General features: G+C 37.9%; 4 protein-coding genes across 5 annotated transcripts; 2 read left to right on the plus strand and 2 right to left on the minus strand.

Annotated features, from left to right (window-relative positions):
• The first annotated feature begins 427 nt into the window (after nt 1-427).
• Nucleotides 428-3,078, plus strand: LOC110702582 (phosphopantothenoylcysteine decarboxylase subunit VHS3-like). Its single transcript, XM_021880310.1, has one exon. The coding sequence runs from the start codon at nt 1,835-1,837 to the stop codon at nt 2,282-2,284; it is 450 nt and encodes a 149-aa protein (XP_021736002.1). The 5' UTR covers nt 428-1,834; the 3' UTR covers nt 2,285-3,078.
• An 89-nt stretch (nt 3,079-3,167) lies between these two features.
• Nucleotides 3,168-6,940, minus strand: LOC110702581 (ATP-dependent Clp protease proteolytic subunit-related protein 2, chloroplastic-like). Of its 2 annotated transcripts, none has more exons than XM_021880307.1 (9): nt 6,781-6,940; nt 6,644-6,687; nt 6,458-6,530; nt 5,101-5,224; nt 4,399-4,536; nt 4,180-4,296; nt 3,779-3,847; nt 3,588-3,683; nt 3,168-3,461 (listed from the first exon to the last, which is right to left on the minus strand). In XM_021880307.1, exons 1-9 carry the CDS (start codon nt 6,855-6,857, stop codon nt 3,324-3,326), a joined length of 876 nt encoding a protein of 291 aa, XP_021735999.1. In that variant the 5' UTR covers nt 6,858-6,940; the 3' UTR covers nt 3,168-3,323. The 2 variants fall into 2 exon arrangements, with proteins under 2 accessions (XP_021735999.1, XP_021736000.1); XM_021880308.1 differs by having other exon boundaries at nt 3,324-3,461; nt 5,101-5,218.
• A 661-nt stretch (nt 6,941-7,601) lies between these two features.
• On the minus strand, nt 7,602-22,042 carry LOC110702583 (protein cornichon homolog 4-like). The gene is made up of 4 exons (XM_021880311.1): nt 21,692-22,042; nt 11,391-11,572; nt 8,168-8,290; nt 7,602-8,045 (listed from the first exon to the last, which is right to left on the minus strand). Exons 1-4 carry the CDS (start codon nt 21,761-21,763, stop codon nt 8,003-8,005), a joined length of 420 nt encoding a protein of 139 aa, XP_021736003.1. The 5' UTR covers nt 21,764-22,042; the 3' UTR covers nt 7,602-8,002.
• A 665-nt stretch (nt 22,043-22,707) lies between these two features.
• LOC110702315 (protein FAR1-RELATED SEQUENCE 5-like) lies at nt 22,708-25,695 on the plus strand. Its single transcript, XM_021880017.1, has 5 exons — nt 22,708-22,775; nt 23,074-23,096; nt 23,233-24,224; nt 24,383-24,856; nt 24,952-25,695. Exons 1-5 carry the CDS (start codon nt 22,708-22,710, stop codon nt 25,693-25,695), a joined length of 2,301 nt encoding a protein of 766 aa, XP_021735709.1.
• Nucleotides 25,696-26,226: the final 531 nt, after the last annotated feature.

Genomic DNA, 26,226 nt, shown 5'->3' on the forward strand with positions numbered 1-26,226 from the left:
AATCTGGATTAAGGAATGGAATTAAGAACAAAGTTGAGAGAATTTAAGAGAGAGAAAATATTCTAAGTAGAGAGAGAAAATCTAAAAGAGAAGGTAATCAAAATTACGTACAAAAATCGTACTTAAACATCCCTAAAACAAGTCCTAATTGAAAACTAATTACTCGGCTCCAAAAACACGCGCCCGATCGGGCCTGCCTTTTTTCCTTCACTCTTCCTGGGCGGCTGCGCTCGATCGAGCTTACACTCACTCGATCGGGCGCGCCTTCTTGCTGATGCTCTCATATGCGCGCCCGCCCGATCGGGCGCAAGCATGCCCAATCGGGCCCGGTCTATTCTTCGAGGCTTGGACTTCGATTGGGCTCGATTCTTCGGCCCAATTCGGATTTCCTCTTCGGGTCTTGAATGCTCGGTCCAAATGCCCCGGTATCACACACCGACCCCTTAATCACCGGCTCTAACCGGTCCTGGGCTTCAAAGATGGTCGTGTCCTCCTAATTTAATGCTCATAGTTGCTTCATGAAAACCCCGAAAAACGCTCCAAATATGCAATTTCCTACAAAACTCAAGCAAAACTACAAAGCCACTAGAAAACACCAATTAGTAATAAAAGTAGCTCTAAATAGCCAAAAACACCACTAATTATGACCAAGGGACGGGGGTAAAACACTATATAAATTGGACATATCAGGGGTAGGGGGAGTGGCAGCACCGTACTGGGGGGAAATGGGTTCTGGTCGCAGCGGCGGTTAAGGGAGGGGGGTCGAAGTAACTGGGCAGTGGGAGGAGGTGGCTGCTGGAAAGTTACGTTGGTGGTGGATGTGGTTTTTTTTTTTTTTTGTAAATTAATTAAATATTTTCAACTAATCATGTGATGACATGTGTATCGTAAACAAAATAAAAAAAAATATATAAAAAAAAAAAAAAAACCCTCTTTAACAAGGTTACTGGTTACATGGGACTATTTTGAGCGGATAACCCCTAAAGTTCATATTATTTAAAATTAAACCAAAGTCAAGATTATTTTGAACGAACCGGCGAAAGTTGTGATTATTTTTAACAATTTTACTAAAAAAATAATAATGATATTTAAGATAGATATACATACCAGTATTTGTATTTTGAAAATCATATCAAATCAGAATAAAATTTTCAAAATCCGATTTTAATTCATTGAACCCGACCACAATTGAACATCAAATTGACATCCTTTTATTCTACGAATAAAATAATCATTATTTTAGATTTAAGCTCAAAATAATAGTTATCCTAAAACCAACAAGGCAATAAAAATTGTTTAAATAATTATTATACTATCTTATTGTCTAACAAAATACGTACGTGTCTAGTCAATTCAAATTTGTGTTTCTGCCTTAGACTTGATAGTTGATACCCTATTTTTTCTGCAATACTACTACTATAGTTTTCATTACACTTGAATACTTGATCATTATTATAATGCTTGTATGACTAATTAAACTCTACATAAATCCCACTTGGTACATTTTCCACGGACTACACGCTGTCGTTCCACATCAATTCAATACATACACCATCTCCAAATTATTGGGATTGACTTATTCTCTGATTCGCTATACTTCGAGTATTCTCAAATATATGCTACTGAATATAAATACCCGCAAAAATCAGATTGATCATTCATTCAGAAACAAAAACACACAAACGTATAAAAAGTAATTCTAAAAATATCAAATTTCAGTCTCAGCTAATTGCTTTATTTCTTTAGGTACATATGATGATCCCAACAAGTATCCACGACGCTATGTTTTTTCTTATGAATACATTAGTTGAAGAAGGTCAGTTAAATAGTGCAAATGGAGCACTTACTAAGCCTTATGTTTACCATCATTCGTGAAATTGTTCTTTGGTTTGTAGATAATCGTTTCTACATTCATTTGCTGTTTAACTTTTTACTTGTTATTGTTATTCTACTCAATAAAAGGAACAGCGGCCGTAACTCGGATGACAACCACGGCAATACGCCGTTGGTTTCCGAGAATGTTTGTGGTGCTAGTACTGACGATGATAGTGATAATGAGCGTGAACACTTAATTATTGATATCGAATCGTACGATGAAGATAGTGATGAAGATTATTGTTGTCGTTCTGATGATGATGATGATGTGGATAGTGATAATGGATCCGATGGTTACGACGAGGATGATGACAATGATGGCTTGAGGCGAAGATCCGATAAGTTTATTGCAAAGATGCATAATGGATGGAGGGAAGAAGGGATTAGGGACAAAATGATGAACTGCTAATAAAATTGGGTTCTGCACATGTAATTAACATTCCTGCTGGTAGTTACTACTTTTTTAATATTTGCTGGCTATGTTAGTATGTAGCTAGCTATCAGATCTATTTATATGTCATTTGGAATTTAATTAAGTATTGTATGAAGTACATTATATTGTACATTTAAGAGACATTTCTAGTAATATTTTGCGAATTTTGAATTTTTATTATGTTCTTCAAGTATTTAAATCACCCCTAAAATCTAAAATAAGTAATTCTATGCTTAAAAATAATGTCACGCAACAAGACATTCATAGTACGTAGTATTTTTTGCCACTTTTTAGCCTCCAAATAAATCGAAAAATTCTATAAATCCTTTCTCATAAAAGTTGGTCTCTAAAAAGGTCCTTCTGACAAGGTTACCGGCCCAATGATGCCTTAACTTTGAATTAAACATATAAGCCTAGTGTCCTCAAAAAAAAAACAAAAAAAAATATATAAGCCTAGTCGGAAGAATGTACAGCCCTTGGAATAATTTGTGCCTTTACATACCTATTGGCATTGTGCAGATTAGGGAATACACTTGGCTTTGGATAATGTCTGTGTATTCTTTGGCTTGATTTTGTCCAAGGATAGAGTTTATGACTCATCGATGGTTTGAGGGGGCTAGGGGAGTGGATGCATCAATGACCCGAAGAGGCATAGACCTAGTGTGAACTAATGATGCATGCTAACATAGGCTTTGATCATGATAGACAATAGTACCATTGGTAGATGAGGCCTCTAATGATGGCTTAGCAGGCTAACAACAATCGTGAGACAAGAGTGCACATATATTATTATATTAGCCAGTTATTTAAAACCCATGTCCAAGTCCTAATCAACTGAGAGAAAAGGAAGACAAGGATGTATTATCCAACAAAAAAGTGAATATCAACCTTGAAAGATTTGAATTACGAGATATACATAGCAAATTCATCATCAACTAAACATCATCCACATAATCTGATTGGTAACACAAAACAGATATGCAACAGGTTTACCTACATTGCTTGACAATACACACTAACCAAGACCTGCTGTTGAATCTTTCCGAGGTGAATCAGCCTTAATCCTAGGCGGCCGCACTATACGATCAATGAGTCCATATTCAAGAGCCTCCTGAGCATTAAAACGCTTCACCCGACTTAAATCTTGGTGAACCTGCACAGGGCAAGCAACAAAATTTTCAGGAAGATAACATAAACCATACAGCAGAATGTGCACTCAGTCGTTGTCTTTCATATATCATCTGTAAAAAAAAGTTAAAATAAGAAGAAATTGGTGTACCTTCTCTACTGGTTGACCTGTGTTTTTAGCCAACTCACTGTAGAGATAATCTCTGACACGAAGAAGTTCATCAGCTTCATTACGGATGTCATCAGCCTGCAAAACGAAAAATGTAAGCAGCAAAAGGGTACAGAAATATACCACTTATCCCTTGGAAAGAACACCTTCAAAAAAATATGATGCAGGTATACCTGGCCACGAGCAGTCCCAGCTGGAGATTGCAGTGCAATTCTTGAAAGAGGCATTGCAAAACGTTGACCCTGAATTAATTTAGAGATAGTTACAAATCACTAGATCATGTTTGAGCAACAAAAAACGTATGATAGCATATCACATATAAACAGGAATACAGGGACTTGAGATTCTGTGAGGTCTTCAGAACAGCTGCAAATTCAGTTCTTATAAATCATGAATTTTCTGAGTTGGAAAATAAAATTAACATATGATGCTTGAACATTACAATACTCTGAATTTCAGATGGAAGGAAAAAAAAATGCCGAATTAATTCATCGCCATTACATTAGATGATCTAGCATCATGATCAAGATAAAAGGGTACAATTGTCTAAACAGGAGGGACAGAAAATTATTACCTTCTCTCCAGCTGTTAGGAGAAATCCTGCGAGATTATAGGCATAACCAACACAGTGTGTGCCAATAGGACTTTTTAAGCTCGCGATTGTATCATAAATTGCCAAGCTTGGTGTTAGCTGCAACAAGCACCCACCGAACTCAAAATGAGTGAGAGGTCAAACCCAACAACTATATATTTAGATAATTGATTCTATATATTTGACAAGAACAAAACTCACATCCCCACCAGGACCATTGATGTACATATAAAGTCTCTTGCCATCATCAATACTGTCCAGATACAACATGGTTGCCAGTATTTGGTTGCTGAATTCTTCATCTATATGTTGCCCAATGAATATGACACGCTCACGGTACTGTGAATTAAAGGATACAGGTAAATAACAGAGAAGGGGAAATATTATTATTTATTATTAAATCTTTTCTTTCCATTTACTACCTGGGAAACCTATGGGGTACAATTCTCATATACACAATTACAAATATGATTAGTAAAAATTTTGCGATGGATATATGTACTCTCTTTGTCTCCAAATCACCATTTCACCCAAAAATCTTGTCCTGAGTCCAATTTTACCTTTATTTGTTATTGAATTACCTAGTTATAAACCAAACCCCACTATCTTCTTTTCTTATTCAATTTTGATCGAACAAACCCAGCTATCTCAATTTTTTTTCACCCCCTAAAAATGTGTGCAAAAGACTTACATTACTTGATTGGTGATGCAAATTATATCAGCTCAAATGATGAAAGATATACTATAATAGCCAAGAAATATCAGACCTAAGTAACAAAACTTCTGAATGGTGAAGTGATGAGATGCAACACACATTACACAACACAGATCATTCTTCCTAACTTCTTTAGCACAAGAGAAACCCTTAAGTTGTAGGAATAAAGTGAAGTTCTGAAGACATACAAGGGCATTCCATAAATCCACCCATTGCCAACTTCCCTCACCAGGAGTTCTATAAGGTACTCTGGGCGTTCCAATAGGCATCATATTGACCCTTCCTCGTGTTGGTTTAGTATTACACCTGAAACTAAAAGTATAAATATGTCTCATGACTGTCATCCTATAAACAAAGAGTATTAACACATAACTCTCCATGAGATTACTATAATATTGATACAAATAAGATAGCACAATTTCTAATCATCATGGGAGATAAGCAAGAAATAAACTTTTGCAATACTTTTAATTCATTTAAGATAATGGTGCCATGTAAAAGTATCTTTTTGTCCTTTAATAAGAGTCTCATTTCACTACAACATCTTGTCCCTATCTTACTTAACTATAAGATCTTGTCCCTATTTACCTCATTTCGCTACAAGAATTTGTCCTTGTTTAGATTCTCATTTCTCTTCTATTTGTTTACTTTAATCCACCTTTAATCAACCAAACCCCATTTTATTCTTGTTTTCTTCACCTTCAATCAACTAAACCCGCAATCTTATTTTCTATACACTTTTTCTTAATATATGCTCAAATTGAACGAATGGGGTTTATATTTAGAAGCGGAGTGAATTTCACATATATGGATTATTAAAAGCAACTCCAATGGTTGTAGCTGCATAGGGACTTGCTTGCAATTTCAATAATTCTCTAGCTACTAGCTTAACCATTAGAGCTAGAAAACTCAATTAGTTTGGCTAAGCAAATTAGCATTGCCAAGCTAACTTGCTTGAGAATTAAACTTGTCAAAATAAAATGCTCATTGAACCAATTAAGCTCTTTTCATGTATTTTCTACCCAACGACTATTACAAAGTTAATAGCTAGCTATTAGAGCAAAAAGTAGCTAAAATGATAATTAACTTAAAAGCTTATGTGGCATGGCAAGCTAATTGTCATGGCATTGGAGTTGCTCTTATATTACTCTTATAGATAACGGTGGACTGTGTATTTCACATGTATCATATCAAGTAATCCATCCAAACTTTTGGATATAGGACTTTGAAAAGTACATCCAAAGTCCGAACAACATTGTTAAGTACGCTGGGTATTGCAACACAGCAATTAATTTTATACATCAAACAGATTAAAATTTCCCACAAAACATCACAATGTGATCCTCATTGACGAACAATTTTAAACAATCCAGTCTATTGCACTCTACTATCCGAAAAGCATAAATTAGCAATCATATCAATTGGTGATACATATAGGAATATATTTACGCAATATTTCTAATCGGGTACATCAAATTTGCAAAATAGGTGAATAAATTAATTTGCTAAATTTTCGAGAAAAAGCATAAGGAAAAGGGAAATTACGTGTAATGTAGACTCTTATGAACTTTGTCATAGAAATCAACCGTCAAATTAGGTCTGGCACTTCCAAAAAGACCTGAAACACAAATTAACACACGAATTCGTCGATTATCAACAAAAAAGAATTTCACAGAAATTAAATTCATTGATAAAAATTACAAAAAAAAAGCTGAAATCCGGAGGAATTACTTGAAGATTGGGGCTTTAATCCAACAAAAACTCTGGTTGCGCAACTATAATTGCGAAAATTGAAGAGTTTCAGTAAATAAATTAATCAAATTGAAACAAAAATTGAAAAAAGAAGAGTGAGAAAAAAGAGGAGGGACCTGAGAGGATGAGGAGAGACGGAAGCTCTAGCATGGAGGCAAGACGTAGAACCAGTGGATTGAAGAGATACTGCCATTGAAGAACAGATTTTGGTGGAGAGAGAAAATGAACAAAATGAGAGAGCATAAAAGTGTGAAGATATTCAGGATTTCATTTTAATGTTGGGCTTCAATGCTTCATACTAGTAGCCCAAATATTGCAAAACATGTCCCTATAATTTTTACTTACTGGACTTTTTTAGTATCTAACGAACGTCATAAAACGTACCGTATATCTTCATTTTCATACGCTTGAAAATTATATTGATTTTGATTTATTATTAAAATATATGAGACGAATTCAACAAAATTTCACATGACTATCTTATTGATTGATATAAATGTATGGTCAAAGTTCTTAACGTTTTATAAATTTCTTATCCTCTCTCCACGCTCTATTTGATAACTAGTGTGTTTAAAGATAAATTTATATTTAGTATATTAGGTTTCCATTTAAAAATAAGGATTGCATATAAGCATTTAATATATTCCCTTTTTTATTATAAAGTTGAGAATTTATCGATATTTCACGAGTAAATCAATATAATAAATATTTATTTATTGTTTATTCTTTCCATTTTTAGTTTCTTATATGCAACCTAGGGTTGCAATATTTTTTTCCCAAGAAATAAAATGACAATTTTTCTTTTAAATCTTTGAAGAAAAAAAAATGCAACAATAGTATTTTCTTGAACTTATTACATAACACCCTTATCTAGACTATAATTCCTAAAATATGTGGAAATAAGCTGATAAAAAAGAAGGCCTAAGACAATGAAGTATGATAAAGTGTAAAATGGAGAATAGCCCAGACTTAATATTGCAACAAAATGCTCAAACGAGTTAAGTAAATAATTTACCACAACAGAATTTTGAATAAGGAGCAGAAGCTCAAGAGAAACCAATAATACACGAAAGAAAATGAAGGAAAAAAGGCTTCATAATCTAGGGATTAATCTATATGAACGTCTAATTTCAAAAGAAAAAAAATGGAATATCTATCATTTTGACATATTTCCAATTACATTATCAATTATGAAGTGAGTGCCTAATGAACTAGCAGCCAAATCCAGAAACACCACAACCACTAGCAGTTGCAGGAAAACCCGGTCCCTGAAGAAGCCGCAAGTTCAGTCTTGATGTTGCAAGACTTAAAAAGGGACAGCAGTAAAATAGTTGTGACCTAATAGAGTTCTTCATCATCTTCCAACGTAGTCCAAATCATCCTGAAATATTGGACAATGAAAATATGCTCAATTAGTTGACTGTATTACTAGATAACCACAAATATAATTTCTGACAATAAATGATCATTCAAGATTTCAAAAGCTGGACCAAAGGTCATTACCAAAATAATGAGAGGAACAGGATAAGCAACAGATATCCAAGTTTGATAAGACGCTTCTTCTTTTCCCAATTTAGCAAATTGAAGATCTCGGTCACATCTACAAAGTGCTTGTTGTCCATGTACCTAAACAATGCAGAGCAATGAGACGAACTTAGAATCGAGCTTGTATTTGTGTAAGCACATCATTATATATCCAGCAGCACTGGAGTGTAATCAATTCACCAGCAAGCTGATATGACAGCAGGATAAACATGGAAGTATTTGATATGTTCAGCAGTCAGCACTGTGGTTACGAATCACACTTAACATTGATACGATTGGCAATAATGTCACAGATAGAAGGTAGGTTTAATAAGCTATGCCCTATGCCTGATCCCATAATGAGATATTTTCTCTGTAGCTGAATACGTTTCACTACAGATAAACACAGATTATGTAGCTCAACTCAGGTACTAGACCAATTTTATAGAAAATTTCCATGACACTGATCCAAAAAGAAGCGTAAAGTGTCCATACCCATACCAGAATGTAGAGAATCTAAAATAGACACTGATCCAAAAAGAAGCGTAAAGTGTCCATAACCATACCAGAATGTAGAGGATCTAACATAGGTGCTTGAGATGAAATAGAGAGTCTGAGAAACATAGAACACGATAGCAAACAACACCTAAATTGCTTAAAAAATTAAGTCATTGACTTAAGGATATATTCTTCTAGTCAATCAAACCGGCATTATTCTTCTAGTCAACTAGCCGGCCGCCACCTTGTACCCTTGAAAACAGCCGGTCGGAACTCCCAAAATCTACCTCGCCGACCAAAATCCTCCCTCGAAACCACCCCTTGCCCTAAATCCCACCCTCGAAACCACCGCTTGCCCCAAATCCCACCCCCGAAACCACCATAACTACGACAACCATCACCCTTAAAAACCCCACTTGGCCACCGAAAAGTCGAAAACCACCTCTAAATGCCGAAAACCCCCCGAAACCCCACCCAAACTCCATCCCAGCCCCGAAAAACCCCACCCAACCTCCTTAATCACCCCGGTTATCCCCATCTCAACCCATAAAAGGCTGCTTAAACACCCTAAAAACCCGACCCCAACACGAAAAATCCACAGTTTCCTTGGTGGGTAGGTGCCGGGCGGCCGTTTTCGGGGGTTAAGGAGGTCCGCCGGCTGTTTTTGGTGGTGGCTGGGGTAGGGGATAGGGATTCACGGTGGCTAGGGTTTTTGGTTGGTGGCAGGGGGTTTTTTTCCTTTTCCTTTTCTTTTTATTTTATTTTCTGTATTTTAATTTTTGCTTTTTTTTATTACTAAAAAATAAAATGAACCTATTAAAAATTGACACATGGCATATCGCCTACAAAAATCGGTCACCAACAGGTTAAGGTCCATTAAAAGAAGATGAACTGCCAAGGTGGGATTGTCTCGTAATAATTAAAAAGTGGGATTGTTATTGTCAGACCACGCAAAGGTGTGATTATTTATTTCCATTTTTCCTTACTTTTAAACTATAATATAATCCAAAGGTTAGCTACAACACATTGTAGCATGTAAATATAGATAACTATACTAGTATAATGAAAGTTTTGTATCTTCGTTGCATCTTAAGTGGAGTTTGATTTTCATCAAATTGCATTAAAATAAAATATTAAGCTACCTACTAGTTTGAGCTACACCTCCTATCAAGCAAACATTATTTTATATCCTACAATGGTGAGGATCCTGCTTGATATTTTTACTTGATTGCAAGCAAGTCCAAAAAGCAACCATTGGAAATGCTCTATTTGTCTCTACTGTTAGAAATTTAGAATACAAATATGATATATACCAAATTAAATATATACGCTTATAATTTGCATATTTCTATTCAAACATCTTCTTCTTTTGGACTTTAACAATATTACCACTTCCTCTCCCTTTCTCATGAGCTTATTGATTTTTTAAATTTTTTTATAAATTGCTTGATACATAGCCATACACAAGATTTGGAATTCAGCAGTAATGAACTCCCTAGAGTCTAAGATGATGCCTATTATGGGGGCAGAAGTGAAGGAGAAAGATGAGATGGGTGGAAAATCCAGCAGTAGCAGGTCCAAAAGACTATAAGGATCTAGGATAGAGAATGGGAACCCAAAATAGGCCTGTAAGAGAATGATATTAAATCTTGGCCGCATCACCTCACTGCATAGCAATCACATTGTAAAGGTTTTTGAGCTTACAACTACTAGAATATCAGGCTGTGGCCCGAAACAGCCACTACAACCGCACAGCCTGCAGAAGTAATGCCACAACCGTCATAGCAATTGCGACTGCATCTGAGATTCAAAACCATAAATGAAGAAACTGAAGAGCATTAGTGTTTCGGGGGCTGCATTAATTTACTAATGAAAGCATTTTCCAGTGATGAAGTTAGAAAGTTGGCCAGTGGTAGTAGTAGATTGAGAAATAAGAGCAAACATATGAATGAAAGAAAGCTGGAATCTATGGTAGTTTAATCCTACAATTAATTGGAGTTGATCTCAAAAGGTGGAGAATAAGATAACAAATATAGATAGAGGGATTTTGTATATCTTGCTTTGGTGTGTGACCTGTGGATGTCTGTTTTACACAATGACAAGACCACTAAAAGTGGTTTAGACTTTCCACTTTACCGAACGAAATTTTATTAATGGATAGAAACGAAATGGAAAAAAGAAATAAAATCATTACAGAGCAACCCCTTAGCTTTTCAATAATCATAACCTAAGGATAATGTCCAACTGTCCACAAAAACCTCTACCAAGGCATTAACTTTTACTGTAACTAATTTATTTTGCTGAGCTTTCTAACTAGCTTGGCTTATTTCTTTTGCTTAAATAAACTTATCTTTACCGAATTAAAAAATTAAAAAAAATTGAAAATTGTTTAAATAAGCTGAGGATAACAGAGCCCAAGTCTAGGTTAATATCTCGAAGGAGAATATGCAAAATTATCGATCGAAATAATAATTTAACTCAATTTCTGACATGTTGTCTCATTAATTTGTAACATAGCAACTCGAATTCTAGCATTATAAGAATTGTGACCTACAACGCATTTATATGAAGCTACACAAAATTAACAAGAATTTCATACTACACAGCCATAGTGAAATGCAATTGAAATATATAGTTGCAAAGAGCATCTCCCCTTCCTCCCTTTAAACAGAAAAGGAAACAAAAAAGCAGCAAAGAAGCTTACGTTTTGACATTGTAGTAGAGGTAAGGGGCACATAAAAGTGCCATAATCCAATGACCCGTCAGAAGAAAAAGGAGGGTAAGTCCTGCTTGGATTACATATTCGGGCAAAACTACTTGATTTATCCGAATTGCAGAGTCATATGGGTTGATGTTATCAAACTCGAGGTCTGCCAAGCACATAAGCTGCAAGAAACTTCTAAGCAGTAAGAACAGATCTTTTAACATACTTCTTAGGTAAAACATAATCTTTATCACTAAGGCAATGCAACTATTAAAAATAATAAATAAAAAAGCTTATGTTGAAAAGTGACTATATTCTGGCAAAACTAGAACTGTACAGTGTCACCATAATTACTGTCAAGCATAGCAGCAATGACTTCACGGAATAATCAAATTTAGTTCATGTAGCCAACCCCACTAATGGGATTAAGGCTTTGATTGATTGATAGCAGCAAATGGCTATCAATTTCATCTGTACAGCTGAAACACGGGTAAAACATTCTGTGTCCATTGTTTCATGAGACATTCAAATTTAGAAGGTGTATACGTATCAAAAATCTCTCTAAAGATAATAACCGATATGAAAAATTATATAGGAATAATCCAAAAAGGGGAAAAAAAAATATACTTATACGCAAAGACAGAAGCAAGTCAAAGCATAGCATTAGTCAATCTTTGGCCAACAAATTAAATATTTGAAGGAGAAAACAGATGAGGGAAAGATATACTTAGGCTGATCTACAGAATGCTCCAAAGGGATTACTGACAAGAAAAGCTTCTATTCATGAAACTATAAGTGATTGAAATTGCCAATTGATATCCTTGCAACCATAATTATAAGCACAGCCACCGTCGATTTTCTTACAGTAACATACTTTTTTCAATTCTTTCCACATCCTAAGAGATGAAGCATTATAATAATTTACACTTCACAATATCATAGACAGCTATACTTCCTCCCCTAAAAGAAGGCAACAATTCCATAGATGATTTGAAGCACCTGACTATATTTGGCTATTTGCTATATTTTCAAGTTTCTTCTTCAATTGAATTGTCAAACTAACCCTATAGCTCTGTCTTACATTCTCATAACAAACAGGTCTACCAATACTTACACTGGAAAATACTCGACATAGGACCTTGCTAATCAAAGACAATTGCATCTTGATTTTGCATTTAATTGTCTTAAATCAAAAATATGAAGAGCTTTAAACACAGTATGTCATAAACATGAAAAGGTACAAAAATAAAAAGTTGTAGCTGCCCCTGTAAGACCGGAAAAGCTTCCAAATAGACACTGGTCATGCCTTACTTTAATATGAAAATAGTTTAAATCAGCACACCATTATCCCAATTACCATTCAGAATCTTCCTCTGTTACTTTCCACTAATACTCTTATGACCTTTGACTAGCTAAGAGATCTCCCACCCGATAACATATATACAAACAAATAAGGACATTAAAGTTGTCCTCTTTCTAAGTTCCTATATGAGCTGCTTAACAGAAAGCTTACTTGCACTACTTCCTGTGATATGAAAACAATACACAAGCTCCTTCACAAGCACATCATCATGCAACTTCCTCACTCAGTATTTACTTTTGTTTCTTTCCTACTACTCAAGTTCCTAAATGAACCAAGCCGATCAATAAACTACTCGGGTTCGAGCTCGGTTGAAGCTAGTTCATGTTCGTTTATTTAATAAATGAGTTGAGTTTGAACAAATTTTGAAGCTCGTTTAATAAATGAGCTTGGACACGAACATAGATATGTTCGTTCAAATATGTTCATGAACAACTCGTTTATTGATTCTCACAAACTACTTGTTTATTTATGTTCATGAATTATTGATTTATTCACAATTTGTTAATTTAATTCTTAAGTTTATACAACGTGATTAAGATTTAATTATTATGCTACTTTTGAGATTTTCAAATGTCAAAAGTTAAAGCTCGTTTATTGTAAAAGCTTGTTTATTATTAAGCTCGTTCATAATCACTCAATTATCAATTCGTTTAATAAACGAGCTATTCATGAACCGTTCATGAACATATATTGTACTAAATGAACAGAGCTTGAACAGATTTTTGAGCTCAAACTCGCCTAAGTTAAATGAACTGAACATGAACAAGGTAGTACTCGGCTCGGCTCATTTACACCCCTACCCTTATGTAGTAGACCCCTGCTGCTAAGAAAAACATTCTCATAATCTTCTGTAGCTACTAAAAGAGATTATAACAAATCACAATTTCAATATAACCTCCAAATTACCTAAACAGAGGAAAAACTCCAACCCAAATATTTCAGTATAACCTCCAAATTACCTAAATAGAGGAAAAACTTCAAACCAAACATTTCAGTATAACCTCCAAATCACCAAAACAAAGAAAAAATTCCAACCCTAATGTTTTGTAACGCTCTACTTATACTTTGCTGTATTAATGAAACTTGAAAGCAATAAGGATAATATTTTTAGGGAAGAAGGCAGCTATTTCATTGAATAAAGATTGAATCTTGCAAACAAGGTGGCTTGAGGCCACGACTCTCTACTAGCACCTTTAGGGCACAATGCTCTACACTCTAAGTTTACCAATCACCAGCTACCTAGCACACTCCCACTCCCCTTTTACTTATATGTACACAATCAGCCAAAAAAGAAAGAGGACAAAAAGTTGCAGCTGTCATTCTTAGAGAGGCTCTGCCAGCAATCCTTAACTTGATTGATTTGGTGGCTCCTCTGCTGGGCCTTGCAGCTGCTGCCCTTTCTTCCTTCTGCGCTCATAGGTGATCCAATCCTTGTTGTGCTCGCTATCCACGGCATTCGTTGCATCTTCCCCCCCTACAAGAGTCACCTTGTCCTCAAGGTGAAAGGATGGAAATCTCTCTTGTATGATGGCAGCCACTTCCCAAGTTGCCTCAATGAAGGGCAGTCCTTGCCACTTAATTAAGACCTCCAAGATGTCTGGGTTGGTCTTAGCAGCCCTTATATCCAGCACACTCTCAGGTTCTGCTCTGAGTTCCAGCTCTTCAGTCAGTTGGGTGGGTATGGTGGGGTTTGCTGTTTGGCCTCCTACTGCGCGCTTAAGCTGAGAGACATGGAACACGGGGTGGATCTTGCAAGTTGCTGGCAGCTCCAGCTTGTAAGCCACTTGACCAATGCGTTGGAGCACCTTGAAGGGACCATAGAAACGAGGAGCTAGCTTCTCATTTGGCCTCCTTGCTAATGATTTTTGTCGGTAAGGTTGCAATTTCAGGTAGACAAAGTCCCCTACCTGAAATTCCTCCTCCCTCCTTCGCAAATCTGCATTGTGCTTCATTCTTTGTTGTGCCCGAACCAAATTCATGTGCAAGTCATCCAAAACCCAATCTCTCTCCTGCAGCCACTCCTCCAGCCTATCCACAGGCGTTTGTCCCTTCCCCACCTTGATTAGTCTGGGCGGATCCCTCCCATACACTACTCTAAAGGGTGTAAACCCAGTAGAAGCATGATAGGCTGTGTTGTAGGCATATTCCGCCCAATGCAGCCACTTACTCCACGACTTAGGCTTACCGTTGATGAAGCAATGTAGGTATGTTTCCAAGGTTTCGTTGACAACCTCGGTTTGGCCGTCGGTTTGAGGGTGATATGCGGTACTCCTCTTGAGGTCCGTTCCTTGCAACCTAAACAACTCTTTCCAGAACACACTCATGAAGATTCGATCCCTATCCGACACAATTGAGGTAGGCATCCCATGTAGCCTAACAACTTCCTTAGTGAACGTCTCTGCGATGGTTAAGGCACTATATGGATGCTTCAACCCCATGAAGTGCGCATACTTGGACAACCTATCAACTACCACTACACCGAGTTTATCCCCTTAGAATTGGGCAGCCCTTCTACAAAGTCCATTGAGATATCCTCCCAAATATTCTCGGGAATAGGTAAGGGTTGTAACAATCCCGCCGGTTGCAATTGGGAGTGTTTGGCTTGTTGGCAAGTAGCACATTGCTTGACATACATTCCCACATCTTTACGCATCCCAAACCAATACCATTCGGCAGCCAATCTTAGGTAAGTCTTTGTTTCACCTTGGTGTCCCCCCACCGGACTATCGTGGTATTCGATCAAAAGCTTAGAAATTAATGGTGACTCTCTCGGAATTACCACTCTTCCCCTAAAGAGTAGCTTATCTTCTTCGAGTGTGAACCCATCACGAGCCCCCTGCCCTTCTGCCAAGTCTCCCATGATTTTGCCGAGGTCTTTATCAACTCTCACCTCCCTCTCTAGCCCTTCCCAATCAATCCTTGAAACTGAAACCAAGGCTGCCAGCTCTCCAACACTCCCACCTTTGCGGGACAGAGCATCCGCCGCTCTATTACTCGCACCCGGCTTGAATTGGATCTCGAAATCGAAACCCAACAATTTTCGGACCCATTTTTGGTACTCCCCATTCACTTCCCTTTGCTCCATCAAATACTTTAAACTCTGTTGGTCCGTTCTCACCACAAAGTGGCGCCCAAGTAAATAATGTCGCCACTTAACCACGGCCAAGCAAATCGCCATCAACTCCTTCTCATATATAGCCTTTGCTTGCGACCTCGGGCCTAGTAACTTGCTAAAGAAAGCTATTGGCCTCGATTCTTGCATTAAGACAGCCCCCAACCCATAACCCGATGCATCTGCTTCAATTACAAATTTCTTGCTGAAATTTGGCATCACCAAAACAGGGGCTGAAGTCATTGCTCCCTTCAGCCGTTCAAAGGCGGCCGTAGCCTCCGATGACCACCCAAAATTGTCTTTACGCAGCTGCTCCGTTAGTGGTCTTGCAATTTGAGCGTATCCCTTAATAAACTTCCGGTAATAGCCGGTCAATCCAAGAAACCCACGCAACTCCTTCAAATTTTGTGGAATTGGCCAATCCACCATAGCCTTCACCTTCTCCGAGTCCACTGCCACCCCTTCTTGCGACACCACATGCCCCAAATACGCCACCCTAGACTGACCAAACTCGCATTTCTTGAAATTAGCCACCAAGCAATGTTCTTGTAATTTGGACAGCACTACTCTCATGTGTTCCAAGTGACTCTCTCTATCCGGGCTATAGATGAGTATGTCATCGAAGAACACTAGCACAAACTTTCTCAAGAACGGTCGGAACACCTCGTTCATGAGGGCTTGGAAGGTGGCCGGTGCGTTCGTGAGGCCAAAGGGCATGACCAAAAATTCATAATGGCCTTCGTGGGTACGAAAGGTTGTTTTGTGCGTGTCCTCTTCTCGTACCAAAATCTGATGATAACCCGACTTAAGGTCGAGTTTAGAGAATATTGCTGCCCCGTGAGTTCGTCGAGTAATTCGTCGATGATTGGGATAGGATATTTATCAGGAATTGTTTCCCGATTCAAGGCCCGATAGTCCACGCAGAACCTCCAAGACCCGTCCTTCTTCTTGACCAACAAAACCGGGCTAGAAAATGGGCTGACCGACGGCTTGATGATACCCGCTTCAAGCATCTTCTTAATCAATCTCTCAATTTCATCTTTCTGGAACTGGGGGTATCGGTATGGCCTTAAGCTTACCGGATTGCTCCCCTCCCTCAACACAATAGCATGTTCGTGCTCCCGCTTCGGTGGTAGTCCCTTTGGTGGTGAAAAAACCCCTTGAAACTGCTCTAGAATGCTCGCTAACCACCCTGGCACGGCGGTTTCTACTTCTGCCTTTTTCCCACCGCCTCCACGCGGTTAATTTCCAGCCATAACCCGCCACCTTCGTGGCGCAATGTGCGGAGCATTGCCTTGAGAGTGATCTTGGAGCGCTCCAAAGCAGGATTGCCCCTCAATGTGACCTTCACGTCACCCACTCGAAAGCTCATGAGGTGTGTCTTCCAATTGTGAACCACGGGTCCTAGTTTCTCCAGCCACTCGATCCCTAAGATCAAGTCGGCGTTGCCGAGTCGGAGTGGGAGGAAGTTATCCACTATCACAAACCCCTCCTTAAGAACGACCCTCACCCCTTTACACCTGCCCCTTCCCACAATGATGTCGCCGTTTCCCAGAGAAACGCTGAACTCACGGTCGCCCTCCACCGGCACCCCTGCTTCTACCACCAAGTCATCGGAGATAAAATTATGGGTTGCCCCCGGGTCGACCAATATTACCACCGGGGTTGGTCCCACCCTTCCTTCGAGTTTCATGGTCCGCGGCGTAGAAAGCCCCACCACGGAGCAAAGAGACGCCCCTGGTGCTATCTCGTCTTCGCTGGAGTCGGCTTCCGGCGTTTTTGAAGGTCCAGCGCCTTAATCGCCTCCACCGCCGAGCAACAAGACACTCATCTCTCTATTCTTACACCTATGGCCGACACTCCAGCGCTCATCACAGCGAAAGCACAGCCCTTTCGTCTTTCTTTCTTGGTGCTCAGCGTCAGTCAGCCGCCTCGGCTCGTTAGATGTGGCTGAGACGGTGCTGGTGGTCTTCGGAAAGTTTACCGAGGCTTGGGATTCAAATGGGGCTCTGGGCCACCCTTTGAATGAAGAGGCCTGCTGTGTTGGAGTTCCGTATGCACTAATGAGGCCCGATCCAGTTGCGGATTTAGATCCAGGCACCTCAGATCCACTTGCAATTGGTTTACCCGACCCGAAATAGTTGGGTGCCTTCTTATGCCCGCCTACCCGATTCCTCTCTTCAACCCTACCCGCAATTTCCATGGCCTGTTCTAGGTTGAAGGGATTCATTAGCCTAACATCAGCCTTAATTTCATCCTTGAGCCCATTTATAAAATGGCCCAACATAATAGTCTCGAGTATATCTTCCAACGGCGCTGAGAGTTCAATAAATCGCTTACGATACTCTAACACGGTGGTTTCTTGGCTTGCAGCCAACCACTGCTCATAGAGACTTCCGGCATGAGTCGGTCAGAATTGTCGCAAGACCCTCGCTTTCAAGCTATCCCAGTTCGGAATAGGTCGCCTTCGGTTTTCCCATTGAAACCACCTCAGAGCATCACCCTCTAAAGCGGAGACGGCGGCTTGCAACTTCTGTTCCTCCGTGAGGTTGTAGTGTTGGAAGTACTTCTCCCCCTTAAGTATCCATCCGTCGGGGTCTACACCTTCAAAGAGCGGCATGTCTAGCTTTCTTGGCTTCCACCGGTTGTCGCCGTCGCCGTGCGTCTCATTCCAGTTGCGCATCATGAAGTTGCCACCCTGCCCTTGTTCATGATTTCTTTGATTCACCAGGGTTCGCAGCTCCTCGAAGAACTGAGCTTGAGTGGTGGTATTCACCGTCATCTGAGCTTCTTGCTGTTGCCGGAACAACTCGAATCGATTATCGAGTCGCTGAACAGCCTCCTCCATCGACTTCTTGAGAACCTCCTCCTGAGTCTTCATTGTCGTCTCCACGGTCTCCAGTTGGGTTCGAACCCCCGCCATTTGGTCTTCCAGAGCTTCGCATCTCTGAGTTGCAGAAGTCACCATTTTTAATTTAAATATATATATATATATATTTTTTAATAGGCTGAACCCGGAAGGCGGTGGTTGTCGCTGCCGCAGGACCGCCTGCTCTGATACCACTTGTAACGCTCTACTTATACTTTGTTGTATTAATGGAACTTGAAAGCAATAAGGATAATATTTTTAGGGAAGAAGGCAGCTATTTCATTGAATAAAGATTGAATCTTGCAAACAAGGTGGCTTGAGGCCACGACTCTCTACTAGCACCTTTAGGGCACAATGCTCTACACTCTAAGTTTACCAATCACCAGCTACCTAGCACACTCCCACTCCCCTTTTACTTATATGTACACAATCAGCCAAAAAAGAAAGAGGACACCTTGCAGCTGCTGCCCTTTCTTCCTTCTGCGCTCATAGGTGATCCAATCCTTGTTGTGCTCGCTATCCACGGCATTCGTTGCATGTTTCTAGAATATGTAGGAGACACAAAAGAGTGAGATTGCTTCCGATTTCCAAAGCGATGTATAAAGGCTCAAGGCAAACCAAGGCATTTTAGAGTTCCCTGTGCCTAAGGCGCGCCTCTATGTGCCTTGGTGCGCCTTATTGAAGTAACGCACATAGTAAACAGAAAAAAAATAATAATAAAATAACATAAAATCTGCGTGCGCCTTAAACAACCCCCAGTGCGCCTTATAGTTGCGCCTCATCAAAATCGCCTCGCCTAGACTACAAAAGGTGCATGACCCCTAAAGCCTTGCGCCAAGGCGCCTTCAAACACTGTTCCAAAGACCACATATATCTTTCCAGAACAAACACTTCACCAAAGTTTATTTCAAGATAGGGTATGACTTCCTTTGGAACACATGGAGATGGCAACTCTCTCTCATATTCAATTGCAAGTTTCCTCAAAGTAAGGTTTGTATATCAGCTTCAATACGTTTACCCTTCTTGAAACCATAAGGATAGTTATACTCAAACAAAGCAGATGTAAAATCTCCCACCATACAAGATAAATTAGCCCTATGAGGTTTACCACTGATTCTTTCAGAAGCTTCCTTCATCACAACAAAAGTCCTCCCTCCAGCAAACTTTTCAGTTTTCACACTATGAGTTGTATATATTTGTGCCTCATAAATACAATGTTGTTTCTAGGTGCAAGACAAAAGTACCTCCCTCCCCCCACCTACCCTCGCCCCAAAGGGATGGGGAAAAATCAATTCTCAAATTGACTGCAATAATTATGTTAAAAAAGTAGCAAAAAAGTCCACTACAAGAATATAGATGAGGTAATGACATGACCAAAATCTTCTACCTTCATAACTCAATTCAATCTTTATTCTTCAAGAGCTTGATTCTCAAGAGAGAGAGATGTCTTTGTAAGAACAAGTTGTCATTTAGCAAATCTCGTAAATCTTTGAAGTATAAGATTAAAAGTTTAAAACTAATAGAACACTCGGATGTAAAGTAGTTAGTTGATTCCTTTTAAAGATTAGAGAAAACTTATTTAGCAAGATAGTAACTTTTCCTTTGAATGGGATAAATTCAACAAGTATGAAATGGATCAACAACTCATGAACGGTGAGAAATTCAGCAGATGATCTACCTCAAGCAAGAATAAGTTGACTGTAAAAACAAAATTGAGGTTTAAAGCCAAGTGTAACTTGTCACTTACATGGATGCAAGTGACGCTAAGATCAATAAGAAGTTGTGAGAGATTGTTTGCATATAGAATGTAAAACAATGGCATGTTGATGAATGACAAGTGCGGCAGACCAAGGAGATATGGATTTGACCCTTATATTCCAAACATCCAAATGAAACAGAGAGTAAAAGGCATGCATTTCTTCCATCAAATCCATTTCCTCTCCCGTACAAGTATACAACAGCCAATAGTATTCCCCGTCGAAATCATAATATTTTAATGATTTTACTAACAAGTATCTCAAAAACCCATCTACATACAGAACCAATTCAGAATCTACCTAGCAATATACCTATCTCTATACTTCTTAAATCACACAGTATGTAACTGCGGTCAGAAGTATACAAATCAATCAATTCAATCCAAACAAATCCTTTTCTCCAATTATACGCAAGAATAGTCCGAATTCCACATCACAAACCCTAAATGGACAAGCCTTAAGCTAAGGAAAACAAAATGGCAAAGCCCCCAAATTATCCGCTCCTTTAAACAAAGATATTCCACCCAATATAACTCAATCCAACCATAGTCTCAACATAAAGCATTTCCGATGAGGATACATCCAAATATACAGAAGAAACTAGCACTGCCACACAACTGAACTCCCTCTCTAATTGCCAAGACTTCCATAGTACTCCAATATCTCAACAAAACATTATCCCAAATTCCCAATTATAGCATGAATACACGATTCATCAATCTTCCAATATACTACCAACCAATTCCAATTTTGGTTGCCTTCCGAAAAAGTTACTCCATATCACCTTTCTTTCTCCAAATCAGCAATCTAACCCAATTACACAGCCAAAATCCATAGCTTTTCTACAGTGTTTTAATTCAATTAAAGCCCATAAAAATGTATGCATTCTCACACTTACCTAAATCCTAAATATAACGCTTCCCAACTTACAATTCTAATTCTAACCTCAAAATACTTAAAATGAACCATTTTTATTAATTTTTAGTTTTCTAGACAGGGTAAAGAATCAAAATCAGATAACGCAAATTCAACCAATATACAAATTAAAATTCTCAAAATCTAAACCTTATATTCCCAAAAATATTCTCATTAATAATCAAAGGATCAAATAAAGGAAATTCAATTGAAATAATCAAAAAATCGAAACAAAATAGAAACGCAATTCCCAAAATAAAAAAGAGGAGAGAGAAAAAAGGGAACCTGGTAAACAACGACGACAAGAAGGGCGATGACGACAAAGAAGGAAAGCAGCCATGCGAAAAGAGCGAGCATGATCTTATTTCTTCAATGGAATACTCTGTAACTTTCTCTCTCCTCTGTCACTCTATTAGTTAACGACGACGAAGACGACGACGGTGTTTTCCGATGAGAGGAGAGAGAAAGAGAGAGGAAGAAATTGGGACGACGACCTTGAAGGTGGGGTGTTTTGCCGTGAAGTCGTGGGAAAGAATCGTGTGAAGAAAAGATGAAAGACAGGTAATTTGTTCTGTTTTTAGTAAGGAGAGGAGTTTAATACTATTAATGGGGTATTTTACAACTTTGTAAGTAGTTGGTTTCCATTTTTATTAAGTGGAGTTAGGCTAAGTTTAACGAATCTAATGGAGGTGTTGAAGTGGAATAAGTTCACAACTCTTTTACAAGCCACCATGCTCATCAATCCCATTTGCATGTACCCGGTGTACAGTATTTTTACTGTACATCGGGTTTTTCGCACGTGCAACCCATTTACTGTTTTTTTTTTTTAAATCGCGGAATTTCATACCTAAAAATCAAAAAAAACGCAGAACAACAATGGAGGAGAGAGAAAGTGAGAAAACGCAGCTATCGATCATCCATTGAGGAGAGAGAAAGTGAGAAATCGCAAAAATTGCAGAAAACGATCATCAATCGAGGAGAAAAAAGGTTAGAAAACACAAAAATTGCAGAAATCGATCATCAATTGAGGAGAAAAAGGTGAGAAAACGCACAAATAGAAGAATTCGATCATCAATTAAGGACAAAGAAAGTGAGAAAACTTACAAATTGCAGAATTCGATCATCAATGGAGAATTCGACTTTCGATACAACAAATTGCAGCAATCTCATTCACGAATTGCTACAAAAATAGAGGCAAATTGAGACTGAATTTGAAATCGATTTAAATCGATCGATTATAGAAGAAGAAGAAACTAATTGTTTTGGAGATGAATTCGTACCAATATTCAACAATCCAGACAATGCAGATGAAGCAATTGATAATGCAGATGAAGCAATTGAGAATGCAGAAGACGCAATTCACAATGCAGTAAATCAAGTGGTTCCTGATAAATCAATTGATTCAAATTCAGAACAAACAACCAAATCAAATGCAACTGAAGGTAATTTCTATAAATTTTTGAGATTGTATGCAAAAAGTAACCCTTTGAATACATAATTGTTACCCTTTTCATGCATAAACGTGACCGTACTTATGCCTAAATGTTACCCTCAGATTGAATGCAGAACTTTTTAGATTACATGCAAAAATTAACCCTTTGAATGCCTAAATGTTACCCTTTTCATGCTTAAAAGTGACCCTATTTATGCACAAATGTTACACTCAGATTGTATGCTGAAAATTCAGATTGTATGCAAAAAGTAACCCTTTGAATGCCTAAATGTTACCTTTTTCATGCATAAAAGTTACCCTATTTTCAAACGAATGTTACCCTTTTTTTATGCTGCCTGTGGTTATTATCTGATTTGTTTGTATTAAATAACAGATACAAATCCAATTGATGCTTCTGGTTTAGATCTTAGAGGATCATTTGTTAGTGTGGTAAGAGAAACTTTTGAAGAAATTTTGGAATTGTATGAAAAACATGCTGCTATACTGGGGTTTTCAATAAGAAAACATACAACTAGATTCAAACAACACACAAAAATAGTAACTGAGAAAAACTATGTGTGTTCTACTGAGGGAAAGAGACATTCAGGTCAGAAGAAAACAAAGTTAGTTGAAATGGTTGATGAAGAGGATGTAAATGTAAAAACAAGAAAGCCAAGACAAGTATCCATTACAAGATCGAATTGCAAGGCATGCATAAGAGCAAAAGTGAATAAAGAAGGACAGTTTGAGGTGGTGGCTCATGTTATTCAGCATAACCACGAGCTAACAAAGCCACAGTGGCATTATTTGCATCGTTCTGAAAGAAAAATGACAGAGGAAAAAGCTGAAGCAATCAAAACAATGAAATCTTCAGGTCTAACTACAATGGACACTTACAATTACATGGCTACAGAGGCTGGAGGAGAACAGAATGTAGGCCATAGTGTTGTAGATCACCTGAATTTCTGCTCAAGGTTAAGAATGGAACAAATTGAGGCTGGAGATGCTCAAACTTTAGTGAACATTTTAAGTCAGGAACAATCAGAGGATCCAAACTTCTTTTTTAGAGTGAAGTTTGACAAAGAAGGAAGAATTTGCAATATCTTTTGGAGAGATGCAATGATGCTAGAAGACTATAGGATATATGGAGATGTTCTTGTCTTTGATACAACATACAGAACCAACAGATATAATCTTATATGTGCTCCATTTGTTGGCATAAATAACCACTGGTATAATTGTATGTTTGCTTGTGCTTTTATTGGGGATGAAACGACAGATTCATTTGTGTGGTTACTACAAACCTTCTTCAAAGCTATGGAGGATAGAAAACCAACTTCAATATTCACTGACCAGGACCAAGCAATGGCAAATGCAATTCTGGAGGTAAAAGATTTATATTGACATCTTACATATTTGAGCTCTGACAATAAAGTTTTCCTTTTTCACATAAAGTTACCCTTTTAGCTGCATAACGTTACCCTATTTAGTGCATAAAGTAACCCTTTTAACAGCATAAAGTGACCCCTTTATTTTCAATGCAGGTGATTCTTAATACAAGGCATAGACTTTGTATATGGCATTTGGAGCAAAATACCATAACCAGATTTGGAGCTCTTAAAAAAGACAAAGAATTCAAATTTGCATTCAACCAGTGCTTAAAAATGTGTGTGACAGAACAAGAATTCGAAGCAAAGTGGCAGGCAATGTTGCAGAAATATGAGTTGACAGAACGCTCTTGGTACAAAAGAGTGTATGAGTTGAAAGACAAATGGTGTCCTGCCCTTAGTAGTGATTTCTTTTCAGCAGGGATCTTATCGTCACAAAGGAGTGAAAGCACTAATCATGCTATAGGATTCAGAGCAAGTAAAGCAACTACTTTGACAGAATTTTATACCATATTTAAGAAGACAACTAATCGTTGGAGAAGCACAGAGAAATATGATGAGTTTACCTGTAGCAAGTCAATAGCATTCACTTCATTGCCTCTATCTGGAATGCTAAAGCATGCTGCACAGGTAAAAATTTAACTGACAAGTACATAAATTACACCTAATATATGGCAATTTAATATATGGCAATTTAAATGAAGCTACATGATGTTGATGTACAGGTTTTCACTTTATCACTCTTTAGAGATTTTGAAGAGGAGTTTGGATACTCTATGGCAACAATTGTTCAGATGTTAGGCAGTAATGAAGAATGCCTACTTTATCAAGTAACACTAGAAGACAAGCCATGGTCTGCACATCAAGTAAACTATATACATGAGAGCCAAACTGTATGGTGTACTTGCAAAAATTTTGAAGCATCTGGATGGTTATGTTATCATTGCATCAGAATTCTACATTTGCATTCAGTAACAAGAATACCAGACAAGTATGTTTCAAAAAGATGGACTAAGTTTGCAAAAACAGAGGCATGGGATAGGTTGAAGAATCAGGATCCTAAACAGCAATATATTCCATGGAGGCAAACAATGATGAGGAAATACTACAATCTAATCTTAAAAAGTCAAGAAAATGAAGAGACAAGAGCATTTATGGAAGAAAGCTTCAGAAACAGTCTTAAAATGGTGGAAGACTTACTTGCTAGTGCTGCTCAGAAAGAAAGTGCAGAAGCTGCTTCTAACATTCCTGATGTGGCAGACAGCACTCAAAGCAATACTGACGTTTCTTCAGCATCGAGTACAAGCACAAGTGTACCAATAATACTTGATCCTAAAAGGGTTGTAACAAAAGGAAGAAGCAAGAGAGCAAAAGGAGGACTTGAAAAAAGCAAGAGAAAAAGAAAACCAGCACTGCCACCTCCAAATTCAGAATTTGGATCAAAGACACCTAACTTACGACTCTTTTAAGATCTTTTTTAGAACATTTTTTTTTTCGAAATTAATATACCTTGTATTGTTAAACTATTTTTCTTTTGTTTTTTTACTCTATGACTAGTTTAATGAAAATGTGATTGACACTTTTATTAGCACATGTTTAATTATTGGAACACATCAACTTATGTTACCCTTTTAACGTATAAAAGTAACCCTTTTCATGCATAAAAGTGACCTTTTTCATGCATAAAAGTTATCCTTTCTATCCACTAAATCAACCTTTTCTTTGGTAATAGTTACCCTTTCTGTTAATAAAAGTTACCCTTTTTATCAATAAAAGTAACCCTTTTCATGCATAAAAGTTACACTATCTACCCACAAAAGTATACCTTATCATGTATAAACTTATTATTTCTACCCACAAAAGTAACCCTTTTTATGCTATAAATTAACCTTTTTCATGCATAAAAGTGACCCTTTTCATGCATAAAAGTTATCCTTTCTATCCACTAAATCAACCTTTTCTTTGGTAATAGTTACCCTTTCTGTTAATAAAAGTTACCC

The sequence above is a fragment of the Chenopodium quinoa genome, unplaced genomic scaffold (assembly GCF_001683475.1).
Source record: "Chenopodium quinoa cultivar QQ74 unplaced genomic scaffold, ASM168347v1, whole genome shotgun sequence".
NCBI lineage: Eukaryota > Viridiplantae > Streptophyta > Magnoliopsida > Caryophyllales > Amaranthaceae > Chenopodium > Chenopodium quinoa.

Bases quoted from the DNA above. Each gene is read 5' to 3' on its own strand.
- LOC110702582 (XM_021880310.1), top strand. From the start codon at position 1,835: ATGGAGCACTTACTAAGCCTTATGTTTACCATCATTCGTGAAATTGTT.
- LOC110702581 (XM_021880307.1), bottom strand. From the start codon at position 6,857: ATGGCAGTATCTCTTCAATCCACTGGTTCTACGTCTTGCCTCCATGCT. The intron at 5,225-6,457 runs GTAATTTCCCTT...TTATACTTTTAG, and splicing joins CATAAGAGTCTACATTACAC to TTTCAGGTGTAATACTAAAC. The intron at 3,684-3,778 runs GTATACCTGCAT...TTCGTTTTGCAG, and splicing joins CTGGGACTGCTCGTGGCCAG to GCTGATGACATCCGTAATGA.
- LOC110702583 (XM_021880311.1), bottom strand. From the start codon at position 21,763: ATGCTCGCTCTTTTCGCATGGCTGCTTTCCTTCTTTGTCGTCATCGCC. The intron at 8,291-11,390 runs GTAAGCTTCTTT...TGCATTGTTTAG, and splicing joins CTCTACTACAATGTCAAAAC to GTACATGGACAACAAGCACT. The intron at 8,046-8,167 runs GTAATGACCTTT...CCAATATTTCAG, and splicing joins CTGTTCCTCTCATTATTTTG to GATGATTTGGACTACGTTGG.
- LOC110702315 (XM_021880017.1), top strand. From the start codon at position 22,708: ATGCAGATGAAGCAATTGATAATGCAGATGAAGCAATTGAGAATGCAG. The intron at 22,776-23,073 runs GTAAATCAAGTG...TGTTACACTCAG, and splicing joins AAGACGCAATTCACAATGCA to ATTGTATGCTGAAAATTCAG. The intron at 23,097-23,232 runs GTATGCAAAAAG...ATTAAATAACAG, and splicing joins GTATGCTGAAAATTCAGATT to ATACAAATCCAATTGATGCT.